General features: G+C 40.7%; 1 protein-coding gene across 10 annotated transcripts in view; it reads right to left on the reverse strand.

Annotated features, from left to right (window-relative positions):
- LOC130277036 (ADP-ribose glycohydrolase MACROD1-like) overlaps positions 1-12,008 on the reverse strand; it is a 656,083-nt gene that overhangs the window by 503,548 nt on the left and 140,527 nt on the right. Inside the window, exon 4 of one of the 10 annotated variants that reach the window (XM_056527282.1) lies at positions 10,981-11,078. The exons of 8 other annotated variants lie outside the window; for them this stretch is intronic. In XM_056527282.1, the coding sequence (XP_056383257.1) occupies positions 11,074-11,078 (5 nt within the window). In that variant the 3' untranslated portion in view covers positions 10,981-11,073. Of the gene's footprint in view, positions 1-10,980; positions 11,079-11,161; positions 11,298-12,008 lie in introns of those variants that run through there. One more of the 10 variants, XM_056527277.1, reaches the window with a different exon arrangement.

The raw sequence follows: 12,008 nt of genomic DNA on the forward strand, positions 1-12,008 counted from the left end.
ATGGAATTGATTGTTGACTCCACCTCCTGCCAAAACGGAACAATGGAGGGGCAAAACCACCAAATGTGGGCATGTGTTCCTATCTGAGTCAGGCATCTCCAACATTTGTCAGAAGAGGACAGGCCATGTGCATGTAGGAGCTCAGGGACCTTATACCAGCGGGACAATATTTTAAAGTGTGTTTACTGCATCCTAATACACCTGGACTGACCATGTGAGGCAGAGAGGATACGCGCAATCTCTATCTCAGTAAAGGTGCGACCTAGCTCCGCCTCCCATGAGGTGATGTAGTGTGGTTTCCATTTTGGCTGCACCAAACGACATGCAGATCAGATTTTTGAAAGCTTCCATGGTTCATCACAGGAGGTCACCAAGGAATTCTCAAAGTCCGACAGACTTCTCAGTGGTAAGAACCTGTTGCGAAAGGCCCTACAGCAATTTTTTACATGTTCTAGGTGTATGAAGGAGGTACCTACCTCAGGCATCAGGCTGCGCAAGGCATCGTCGGACGGGATCCCACCATCAGAGAAAAAATGCATAATCGGCAGTTTTGACACCCTGCTCCACATAGTGGTGAAGGTGGAAACAAACATGTCCACGGCTGCAGGTATAAGGTGGATTTGAAGCATCCTTGAGCTGGATTTTCTTCCATTTCTGTATCGTATTGGTGTGCCATCCAGCACTTGCATCCATGCTCCGGCCATTATGTTGAGGGGAGCTGGTGTAGTTCTCTTTTTCCATATTGAAACCTATGTCACTCTGGTATGCATTTATTAAATACATTTGTGTGAAGTTGGACTCATGTTGATCAATTCCCTACGGATTTGTTTTATCAGTGGTGATTCTGGTGCAGGGATATGAGTCATTGGCCCCTTTTTCTGCTTGGGCAGTTGTAACAATTCTTGATATACTCATGTTTTATATGCCAGCACAGTACAGTACCTCTCTACAACACTGTTTATTATTTGGTCATCTACTGGAGTCCACGGATATCAGGATTGAGTATTTCATGTACTATTGGAAATATGTGGTGTAAGGCTTTCCTGGACATCAAGGAGAATGGTGACTGGGAGGTCACTAACAGTCCAAAAAAACTAAGAATCACAGCTTAGTTTTATAATATTAACAAGCTCTGGTAAAGTAAAAGCTTGGCTGTGATTGGTTGATGTGGGCAAAATCTCTCTAGTTTCTCACATAGTCTAATCCATTTTAACCAAAAACAAGACAGAAAATTTACAAAGAATGCTCAAAATAAATGAACTTTAACAAGCACCATCATGCAAAAGTCAGGAGTATTTAGAAAAAGGAACTCCACTCTAACTAGCCCTGAGATAAGCAGTCTTGAAGAGATAATCTAGTTTAAGAGATGCATAGATGAATTCGTCAATTTTTACAGGTGAATAGATCTCAAGTATACAACAATGGGAAATGTTAGGGGAAAAGAGAATGAGATTTCAACATGCCTGACCTCTTGTTACCCCAGGTGTTACAATAGTGCAAGAATTTTTACAGTTACAGTTTGATCCAATTAGACTATGTGGGATGCAAGGATGATGGCCCGCTCAGCCAATTACAGACACTTTACTGTACCTATGTTTACCTTTGCTTTTAAAGGGTAGCACAAAAATTGAGACTAATGAATATTGTATTATGTGCTATTCTCCTTAAGAAAAGAATGGAGGAACAAGAAGAGCCTACAGTGCACCACTTTACATGGCAAAACCATGTCCATGGGACTATTGTAACTGTTAGAAGAAATGTTAGGAAATGTTTTTCAATATTATTCACCAGAAGCTGTTGCTTTCTTTCTTGCATTTCCCTTACTATGAAATCTGCATAAACTCATAATGAAATGTCTGTACTTACAGCCTATTTTATATGAAGCAGGGTCCATAAAAGCAAGTACTAAACTTACTAGTTTATCCAATATATCCAGATGAGCTGTAAAACCTAATTAGGTACCATAAGAAAATATTTCTGATGTGTAATACATTTGTAGCTTGTGCTGTAATATTAATACAGTTTTTATAAGGACAGAATGACATTAATGCTTGGATTTCCTACTGTGCCTATACCAAAATCTCACCCACAACAAGGTCTACTCTGAAATGAACACAATAATGCTGCCCTCTGGTGTGCAGAAAAAAAAACTGCAAACTTGAATGGGACACATCTGGTTCCTAATATAAATAAGAAATTCAGATCTCAAAGATCTAATATGATTGTGTCCCAGGAAATTTGTCCTGGTGACAGCAAGTTCTTGTTATACAATGATTTACTGATAAGATTTACTAGTACTGAGCAAAAATACTGAGTATTTGGAAAACAATGTTCTTAGAAAGAACCCCTAAATGAGGTGATTCCGTAAGTCTTGTGTAGTGCTGTCAGGTACAAAAATGGTAATCAAGGGAAAGCATGCAACATGCCTGTGGAGCCATATCCAAGGAACAGGAAAATGGAGAAAACTTTGTCAGTCAGTCACACTGGGGACCAGAAGGCCCTTTCGGGGAGTTTGCCACAGAATTTTTTGCAAAAATTTTGCAGATCCGTAGCAGTATTTTGAGAAAAAAAACTAATTGGATTAAAAAGGATGAGAAATATAAGGAAGGACTCGTTCCTGCTGGATATAATTTTATCTAAAAAAAAAAACCTGCAATGACTTTTTATAAAAAAACTAAAACTAAAACAAAAAACGTGTGTGAGTAACCACATATGGAAAACCCATCTTACTAAATTATCTGGAAAACATTAAAGGGGTACTCCTCCAGAAAAATATCTTATCCCCTATCCAAAGGATATGAATGAAAAGTATTTCTATTAGCAGCGCATAGTGCCGGCACTATGCGCAGCTAATAGAAATACTTTTCATATGGCGGCAGGGGTATATGTATATAGAAGCACTAGGGGGGGGGGGCAGACATATAGCGTTATCTGCCCCCCCACAGCGCTTCTATATACATAAGCCACTGCAGCGCTATGTATGAAAAGTATTTATATCAGCAGCATCGGGTGGCCGATGCTGCTGCTAGAATGCTTTTCACATATAGCGCTGCAGTGGCATAGGTATATAGAACCGCTGCGCTGCGAGGGCACATATACATGCGCCAGCAGGTGGGGATATATTTAATGTGCCAGCAGGGGGGGGTATATCTTTATTAATGCGCTGGCGGGGGTCATATCTAATGCGCTGCTGGGGGGGCTAGATATATAGGCTATATGTCTGCCCCCCCCCCTCTGCAGCGCTATATATCTTGCCCTCCACAGTGCTTTTTGGCCCCTGCTACTCCCAATGTTCATTTTTAAATCTCCCGCTGAGACCCTTGAATGGCTCCTCAGTACTGACCATTCAGGGCTCCCCGCGGGGGATTAAAAAATGAAAGCTAAAACACACTGATACATCGTAGGGTTGCGGAGCTTACCGCACGCTCCCCTGCTTAATAACTTTGGATCGCATCGGGTCTCAGAAGTGAAACCTGCTGCGATCAATCCTTCAGCCTCTGTACTACAACCCCCATCATGGAACAGACTCTGTTCCATGATGGGGGTAGTAGTACAAACACTAATGTAGCCTCCCCAGCTGTCTGCAGACTCCCGCAGCCAGGGAATTACTACTCCCATTATGGAAACAAGTCTGTTCCATGATGGGAGTAGTAGTAGTCCCTCAGCACTGCAGGAGTCTGCTGATGTCACCTCTTCTGAGCATGCTCAGAAGTAATAACGGATATAATAAACTGTGTGCAAACAGATGACATAAAGGCTCATCTGTCAGCCATAGACTTCAATGTTAAAAATAACGGCCGTTAATTTATCAGTTTTTTGTGACGGAAGAAAAATTAGTGCATGTGCCGTTATTTCTTCCGCCACAACTAACGGCTGTTATTCATGACGGACTATAACGGGTCATAACGGATAATCAAAAAATCCCATAGACTTTAATGGGATTGTTTAACGGATGTTTAACAGGGCTTTTCTAACAGACGTTTGTAACGGATGAATTTTTATAGTGTGAAAGCAGCCTTATATGTTAGTAGCCTAAGGATGATAGTTAAAGGGTACCTCTAATCAAAAAAACTTTTGATATAATATAGATTAATGTATGCAGAATAACTTCACAATTGCATGTTATTAAAAAATATGCTTCTTTCTATTTAATTTTCCACTTTGAAGAAATGACCACTAGGGGTCTCCCTACCAGTCCTGGCAGCAAGTATTTCAGACTCATGCTGGAGTCCTAAACACTACGAGCTGCCAGTCTGCTTTGTTCACAAAGGAGAACACTCAGAGCTGCCAGCCTGCTTTGTTCACAGCCTGTTTGGCTGTGAACAAAGCAGGCTGGCAGCTCTGAGTGTTTAGGACTCCAGCATGAGTCAGAAATGCTTGCTGACAGGACTGATCGGGGAAAATAGAAAGAAGCATATTTTTCATTAACATGCTATTGGAAAGTTATTCAACATTCATTAATCTAAAATATATCAAAAGTTTATTTGATTAGAGGTACCCTTTAAAAATAAAAATAAAAAGTTCAACATTGGGTTACCTTAAAGGATAATTGGAGCTGCATAAACAATGCAGGAGCTCTAGCTGCAGGGTTCACCTAAGCTATTTTAAGCTTCCTGATGCTTCTGGCAGCTGCAACCAGGCTAGAAGGGTATGGGGAGGCCTTGATCTCAAAACTGGTGCAGGTTGCAGTGGTGAAATCCTCCCATCTACCAGACATGAATGACATATTCTGTAAATATGCAATACATGTTGAAATAGGAATACCCCTTTAAAGCAGGCTTTTTTATGTTGAATAAGTTGACTGATTTAAGGATACTGCACATTGAACAGTTTATTAATGCATTCATACAAACACAACATGTGAGGTTTTTCAAATCATATTCCAAACTACCACAGAGAGGAAAGGACTAGAATTATAGATCGATATCCATTACCAATGGTACTCACTGATGGAAAAAACACTTAGTAGTGAACATTAGACCATATATCACTAGGTTAAAGGAACTGATATATAGTAAACCAACACAGACTTACATTTAGCACATACTGGGTGAATCAACACCATAACATGTAGTCTCATCACCATAATGAAGGCATATGCAATGCTAGCTTTTCGCTCGTGTTAAATTTGGGGTGACATAGATCTACTTTTTACCATCCTATAGTAATGAGGCCGCTCTGGGTAAAGTCTACGGGCATCCAAACAACCCGAATTCTAACAAACATTACATCTGCTGTTCCAAGGAATTGAAGATCGACATCCTTTGAGGGAAAATCAACCTAATCTTAATTCATACAAACTTTGAACCCCCGTTTCACCCCTTCAGGGGTGGAATTTTAGAAAACTTTAAAACACGTGTTTCTTCATCTCTAATTGTTAGCCTAAAAACAAAGTTTCATGCTTCTTTCTAGCTTCAAAAAACCCTTAAGGGTTGAATTTCAAAAAATCCTTTCTTATTCCTCCGTCCTACGTCTTAAAAACAATATCTGTGCAAAAAATTCAGCTTTCTAGGTCCAAGGGTTTAGGCTGGGCATTGATGAGTCAGTGAGTCAAGCCTTCTCTTTATAGATAGATAGATAGATAGATAGATAGATAGATAGATAGATAGATAGATAAGCAGCATATATGACTGACATTAATAGGTCCTGGCCCATAAACAATACAGTTCTCTGTATCTGAACAACTAGTGATAAACACTCATATCTGTGAGGCAAAAGTACCTTACCCATAATGATATAGGTCCTGTCCATCCCTATGACCCCTAGAGCTGCTGTTTTGCTCCTAACTCAATGGACTACAGATTTGAGTGTAGCAGGAACATAACAAGGAACCATGGGGCCCAATAGCAAAACTTCAAATAAGGGCCTGCTCTGCCATGAGCAATTTCAGCAGCAAGTTGGGAAAAGCTTAGGCTTACTTTGGTTTTAATACTGCAAAGTAATAATGACCATGGTCATAAGCACCATAGTGATGTTATGGTTCAAGGTTAATGCTGACTTAGGTAAATGCTGATATTATAGTACAGGGATAATGCATATGCTGACCTTGACTGTATAGTTTTGTATGTACATAGTGATATAACAATAGCAAGATAATATGTGCTGTAACAATACTATTACATATAAGTAATATGTTCAAATTTATGTTATTTTATGTGATTATGTTTTACAGGATATTACCCAATGACCTGGTGACCCAGTAGTGATTGGATCAGTGTGCTTTTAATGTTTTGGCACATCCAAGTTTGTATTATCCATTGCCTGACAAAGAACACGGGTCGGGTTCAAAACTAAACGTTGCAATCTATGGAATAAAACTTTTGGAGTAGTTTATTTACTGATGAGCTCTTTAATTATAGTTGTGAAGGTGCCAGTAATCCATGTCCATTTTTGTATCCCATATTATTGTATTATATCTTTACAGTTGTTATTATAACATCGGGAGACGATCAGGCGGCCATTCTGCAGGACTACTGAATACAGTTCACAGACCATTGGCCAGAGTCTACGGTCTAATACAAGTGTTGTGCTCTCAGCACAACACGTTCCAGTAAGCAAACTTGCCTTCAGACAGGAGCATCTTTGTTTGGCTATATTGCAGTAGGAACACACCTCTTTTTGATCTTCAAATTCTACTGGACCCTTTGCCAAAGGTAGAACACCATTTGGCTCGCTATTTGAACCTTTTCTCTCTTAGTGCCTTACTGAAGGTTTGCACACCCCAGGCCCAGGGACTCCTACCCTTACACAAGCTAGCCTTACAGGTTTGGGGACAAATTCAAAAAGTTTCCTCCTTTTCTGACTTAAAGGCTGATCTACCCCTGTGGCATAATCCCCATATTACCCACTTGATGGACAAACTGGACCCATCCTGGGGTTTTACAATGGACAGCCTGTATGTAGATGACATATTAAAATCCCTTACACAGGTTAAGACTGACTTTACTTTCCCTTGGGAAGCATTTTACTGGTTATTCCAGCTCAGACGTGCACTGGCTGCCCAATTCTCCTCAACTAGACCTCCCATACCTGCCTACCAACTTATTGGAATACTTTGCTCTCAAGGCCCACAGGGTCTGGTGTTTTATATACTCGTTTAATTAGGGCCAGAATTTCCTAGGCAATGGACTCTGCAGATGTTTGTTTAAAGACATGCATCCCCTTGATCTGAGATTATGGCCACATAACAATTAGCTGATAAAACTGTATATCATACATAATAGCTACCTTAATCAAACTGTTCAAAATGGGGCATGAGCCTTCCAATGCATGCCACAAGTGTCATTCCCCTAGGTCTGACTTCTGGCACATTATTTCGATGTGTCCCTTCCTCCAATCCTTCTGGTAGACCATAGTTGATATTCTCTATTCCCTGATATATGTCCAAGCACCCCTGAATCTTTTGATTTATTTGGGGCCGTTCCGAAGGAATCCTGGCAACACCATGTGAAGATTTTTCTTTGCAAGGCGTTGTTTTTGGCTAGGAAGGAAATAGACTTGCGATGGATGGATCCCCAAACTCCCTCTGTTTCCAAGTTGAAGAAGTGATTTAATGCTGGTATACCTTTTGAACAATTAATCTGTAAAAAATAGGAAGTGTCACGATAAGTTCCTCAAGGTTTGGGGGACTTTGTGTAGTTCTCCATTGAATAGATACTTACCTTCTGCATTTCCTTTGTTGATGTCTTCTGGAGCTTTTGGTTCTCCTCTCTGATTCTACCCTCTGGTCCTCCCGCTAACCTTTTTTTGAACCTCTTTTTCCTATCTGATCTCCACTCCTATCTATTTTCCCCTCCCTTTACCTTCTCACCTCCCTGAGTGAGATGGTGTACTTATAAATCAGTGGATGATTTTGGAGGGGGAAAAAAAAAAAAAAAAAAAAAGAGAGAGAGAAAACGGGGGCTCTCCCTTGATATTGTATATCAACTTGTGTGACCCTCCACCACACCTAAGTGATATACTCACCTGGTAGGGTGACGTTGCTTTGTCCCAAGATTCTTGGGATCGTGGCTCACATATGGCTTATGGCTTATGTAAGTAATTAAAAGGTAGGTATAAAGATGGCTGTCGCCGGGTCTGGACTCTTTTGTGAGAGCCAGTTGAGAAAATATAGTTGAGAAGAAATAGTAGAGAAAGGAAAATGGTTTTGGAGGCATTGCTCAAAAGGAGGTCACAAATAGGAGAGACTCAGGCCAGCACCGGACAATAAATAATTTATTTTGGCAATACGGCCGACGCGTTTTGACACACAAGGAGTGTCTTCCTCAGGTCCAAACGTACAATGCTAAAAGACAGTAATATTAAGTAGACGAGTGATAACCAAGATGTCAAATATTGATAACTAAATAAAAGTAAACATATTGTGGGTGTAAGTCTAGGGATGGTTATGCGTACATTGGATGATGCTGTTATGTGTTGCTGTATAACAGGATTTGAATACATAATAAAGTTAAAGGGGTACTCGGGTGGCCAATGTTTTTTTCTGCAGTTTCTACTTACCCTTGCAGGTGAGTTTTCTTGTTATCCCTTGTCTCCTGCTTGCTCTTTGTTTGTCTTTTCTTTTCCTTTCTTTGCACAAGTGTGTCCATGTAGTGTAGCATCTATTTCCATTTTGTCTATGTCAGGCCCAAGGCCTGATTATGGAATCATACCTGTGTTTTATTATTGCATCTGTGTATAAACTAAGACCTGGGGGGTGAGGGGTCATTCAGACGGTGTATCCTGTGTCTTTTGTATATTGAAGATTATTGGGGGGGTCTGGCTGTGTGTTTACATCGTCTTTTGAAGTCCTGCATATAATCAACCAGATAAGAGGGCCAAGAAGAGAGATGCCCCCCTGGTGGTATCAGAGGGGAGGGGGGAATGAAGTCCCTCCAAAAAGGAGATATATAATATGTAACAATGCTACAGTCGGTTGTTAAGATCTGTGCCCCAAGCTGACAAGACCATCCTAAGAACAGCTGGAGACCCTCTCTCATGGACTGCTATAATATCAATGCTGTAAGAACTTCATTTTTACTTTTCTGAACTTGATTGCTAAACTCTTATATGTATTCTTATACCTGTATGTCATTTGTTAATCTTTATGCATAGCACTGTGATACCTTTTATCAGATTAAATGTTTAATTAATCAGCTCTGGTCTTTGATCTCTAAATATATGAGCTCACCTTTCTGAAGGCAGCTCGGGTGAAACACGTTTATCTAAGGGTTAATTTGGTGACTTGCTGGGACTAGTAGTGGATACCCAGAGGTCTGGCGGCTTTAACCCTTGCACCATCACACTCTCTCTAGCGTCTTGGCTGGACCGATAGGGTGTGATCGTGACAGTCTATGTTTTAGAAACTACCGCTCCCAGCATGCCTTGTAGCCTTTCTCCTCTTACAGTGCCAGCCCTGTTTGTGGACAGATTTTTTCCCTTTAGCACGCCCTTTCCCCGCCCTGCTCATTAGTATACTCATCCCAACCTCACTGTCAGCTTCTCACCCCACAGTCCCCACATCAGGGAATGAATTGTCAGTGGGGGGAACTGATCATATGTGACCCGCGGGCGCTGCTCTGCTTCTACCCCCCCCCCCCCCCCCCAAAGCAATGTCCCCGCATCGGTAAAGGGTTAACCGTGAGCCACAGTGCTGCACATTGTTCCAAACATTTGCAACATTTGGTAGGCAGGAATACCTGGTAGGGATCCTGTGTGGTACACTCCATAATCACACCATAGCAATATTTTCCATTCCCTATGTTGATGCGCTCCCCCTGCGCACACTTCCACGTGTGCTGTACAACCACTGACAGTGAACTCTACATAGCTGTTGCGATCCCCATGCGCCTATATGCGCACATAGATACGTGCATTCCACCTACATACATACACACCGTGCTTCACTTACAGCTCGCGTCTGTGGTCTCCTAGCAACCCAGCACTGGCCAGAAGTGACTATTCACTCGCCTAATAAAGCGCTCTCCCGGGACATGAGCTGTCAGACCAACGCCAGCGCTGTACCACAAAGGATGCCCACCAGGCATTCCTGCCTACCAAATGTTCCATTCTACACTGTTTTCTATTGCCCTTACACTATATCTCATCTACCTTCCTCCTTCTTGCAGCAACCTTGCATCCTACTACCTTTGAGGAGTGTAAGTCCCCTAATACTTCTATATACTACTGCAATGTATGCACAATTCTTTTAGTTCACTTTATCTGTTTTTGAGGTCCCTGATGCTACAATAATCAGTGCCACCACATTTATGATAGATGTACATACATATATAAATGTATATTGCTATGGGCTGACAGCTCTCCTTGGTCCTTTACTTTATTCTATATTTTATTACCAGTATTTATGCACCAAACTCAGATTTTCCATTACCTGCTACTTACCTTTCAATAGATTAGGTACATTCTGTTCACTTTATACATATATCTTGTTTAAACACAAAGTATACCATCACTATCAAATTCTGGCGTAACCTCCGTCCGTTGCCACTACCTAACCTTAATATCTATTCAAATCCTGTTATACAGCAACACATAACAGCATCATCCAATGTATGCATAACCGTCCCTAGACTTACACCCACAATATGTCTACTTTTATTTATTTAGTTATATCAATATTTGACATCTTGGTTAACACTCGTCTACTTAATATTACTGTCTTTTAGCATTGTACGTTTGGACCTGAGGAAGGCACTCCTTGTGTGCCGAAACGCATCGTCCATATTACCAAAATAAATTATTTATTGTCCTGTGCTGGCCTGAGTCTCTCCTATTTGTGACCTCCTTTTGAGCAGCGCCTCCAAGACCGTTTTCCTTTCTCTACTATTTGCGACTATATCTCAGTGGGAATGGGGCATTAGTCGTTTATCTGGACATCTTACTCATCTATACTTATAATTTTAGAGACGTGTTGAGGTTATAGTTTTTTTTTCTTTATCGGTTTTGATAAGTTATGTATTCTTGTTTTCACTGACTGTTACTTGCCACCTTATTGAGCCTGCATTACTCATGCCGTACTTGTTATGATATTGTCGCTGGGTGAAATGGTCAGTGAATGCACTGTATTTTCTTTGCTTACCCTTCAATAAAACAATAAAAAATAGCCTCCTTAGTTGCTGGACTCCATAGAATCAGCCATGTCTGCTATCTCGATAGTTATGCCTATGGTTAGTATATTATTCAGAAGACTGAAACAGATGTAATATAACTTGTACTTTGTTGTTGTTTTTTTTTAAACTTTCTTTTTTAGCTAAGATTCGTACAGGACAGTTGTAGAAATACATCCGCAAACATATTACCTAGTAAGGGTCAAACAGAAAGGGATAAGCAAATCAACTCTTTGTTCCCTGTTGACAAAAAAGATTTCTTTAACCCCAAAATAACGCATAATATCCCCCCTCACTCAATCCGGTCAATCGTAACAAGCTTAGAACTAATCTGCTATAGATCTTCATGTAACCCAGTGTATATGACAGCATTTAAATAAAACAGTCCCAGGTTATGACTGGTATTACAGCTAAACTTTATAAAAGTTGTGGACAGGTGTCGCACTGTTTTGGGGAAAAAGCAGCCATCCTAAGTACATACACATCTCCAAAAGGGTCTCCACTGTATAACGTGAGCCAGCATGTTTCTGGCATGAGGGAAGAAACAGATGCAAACATGGCAGAGACATATACACTTTATCCCTGTGTTTGAAATCATACACACAACTCCTTTCTGTTTTCTAGCACTTGGCTGATTCTTTGGCTCATTAAGTAATAACTGTTCTGTTTGTTCCCAATTGCCAGGCAATCCTTATGGAAGCCTATAGCGATCATATATGAGCTGTTTATTAGTGATTCATGGCTTCCTTTGATCCAGAAGTAATACGTTTTAATTGCTTGTGTAATGATTTTAAACGGTGTTATGTTTATAGCACTCGAGGCTCTTGCACTTTACCCACATCTAAAAAGACTGCTGCAGTCTATTCCACAAAACGCTGTGTTTTGTTTACTGCCCTTGATGCA

The sequence above is a fragment of the Hyla sarda genome, chromosome 6, assembly GCF_029499605.1.
Source record: "Hyla sarda isolate aHylSar1 chromosome 6, aHylSar1.hap1, whole genome shotgun sequence".
Taxonomy (NCBI): Eukaryota; Metazoa; Chordata; class Amphibia; order Anura; family Hylidae; genus Hyla; species Hyla sarda.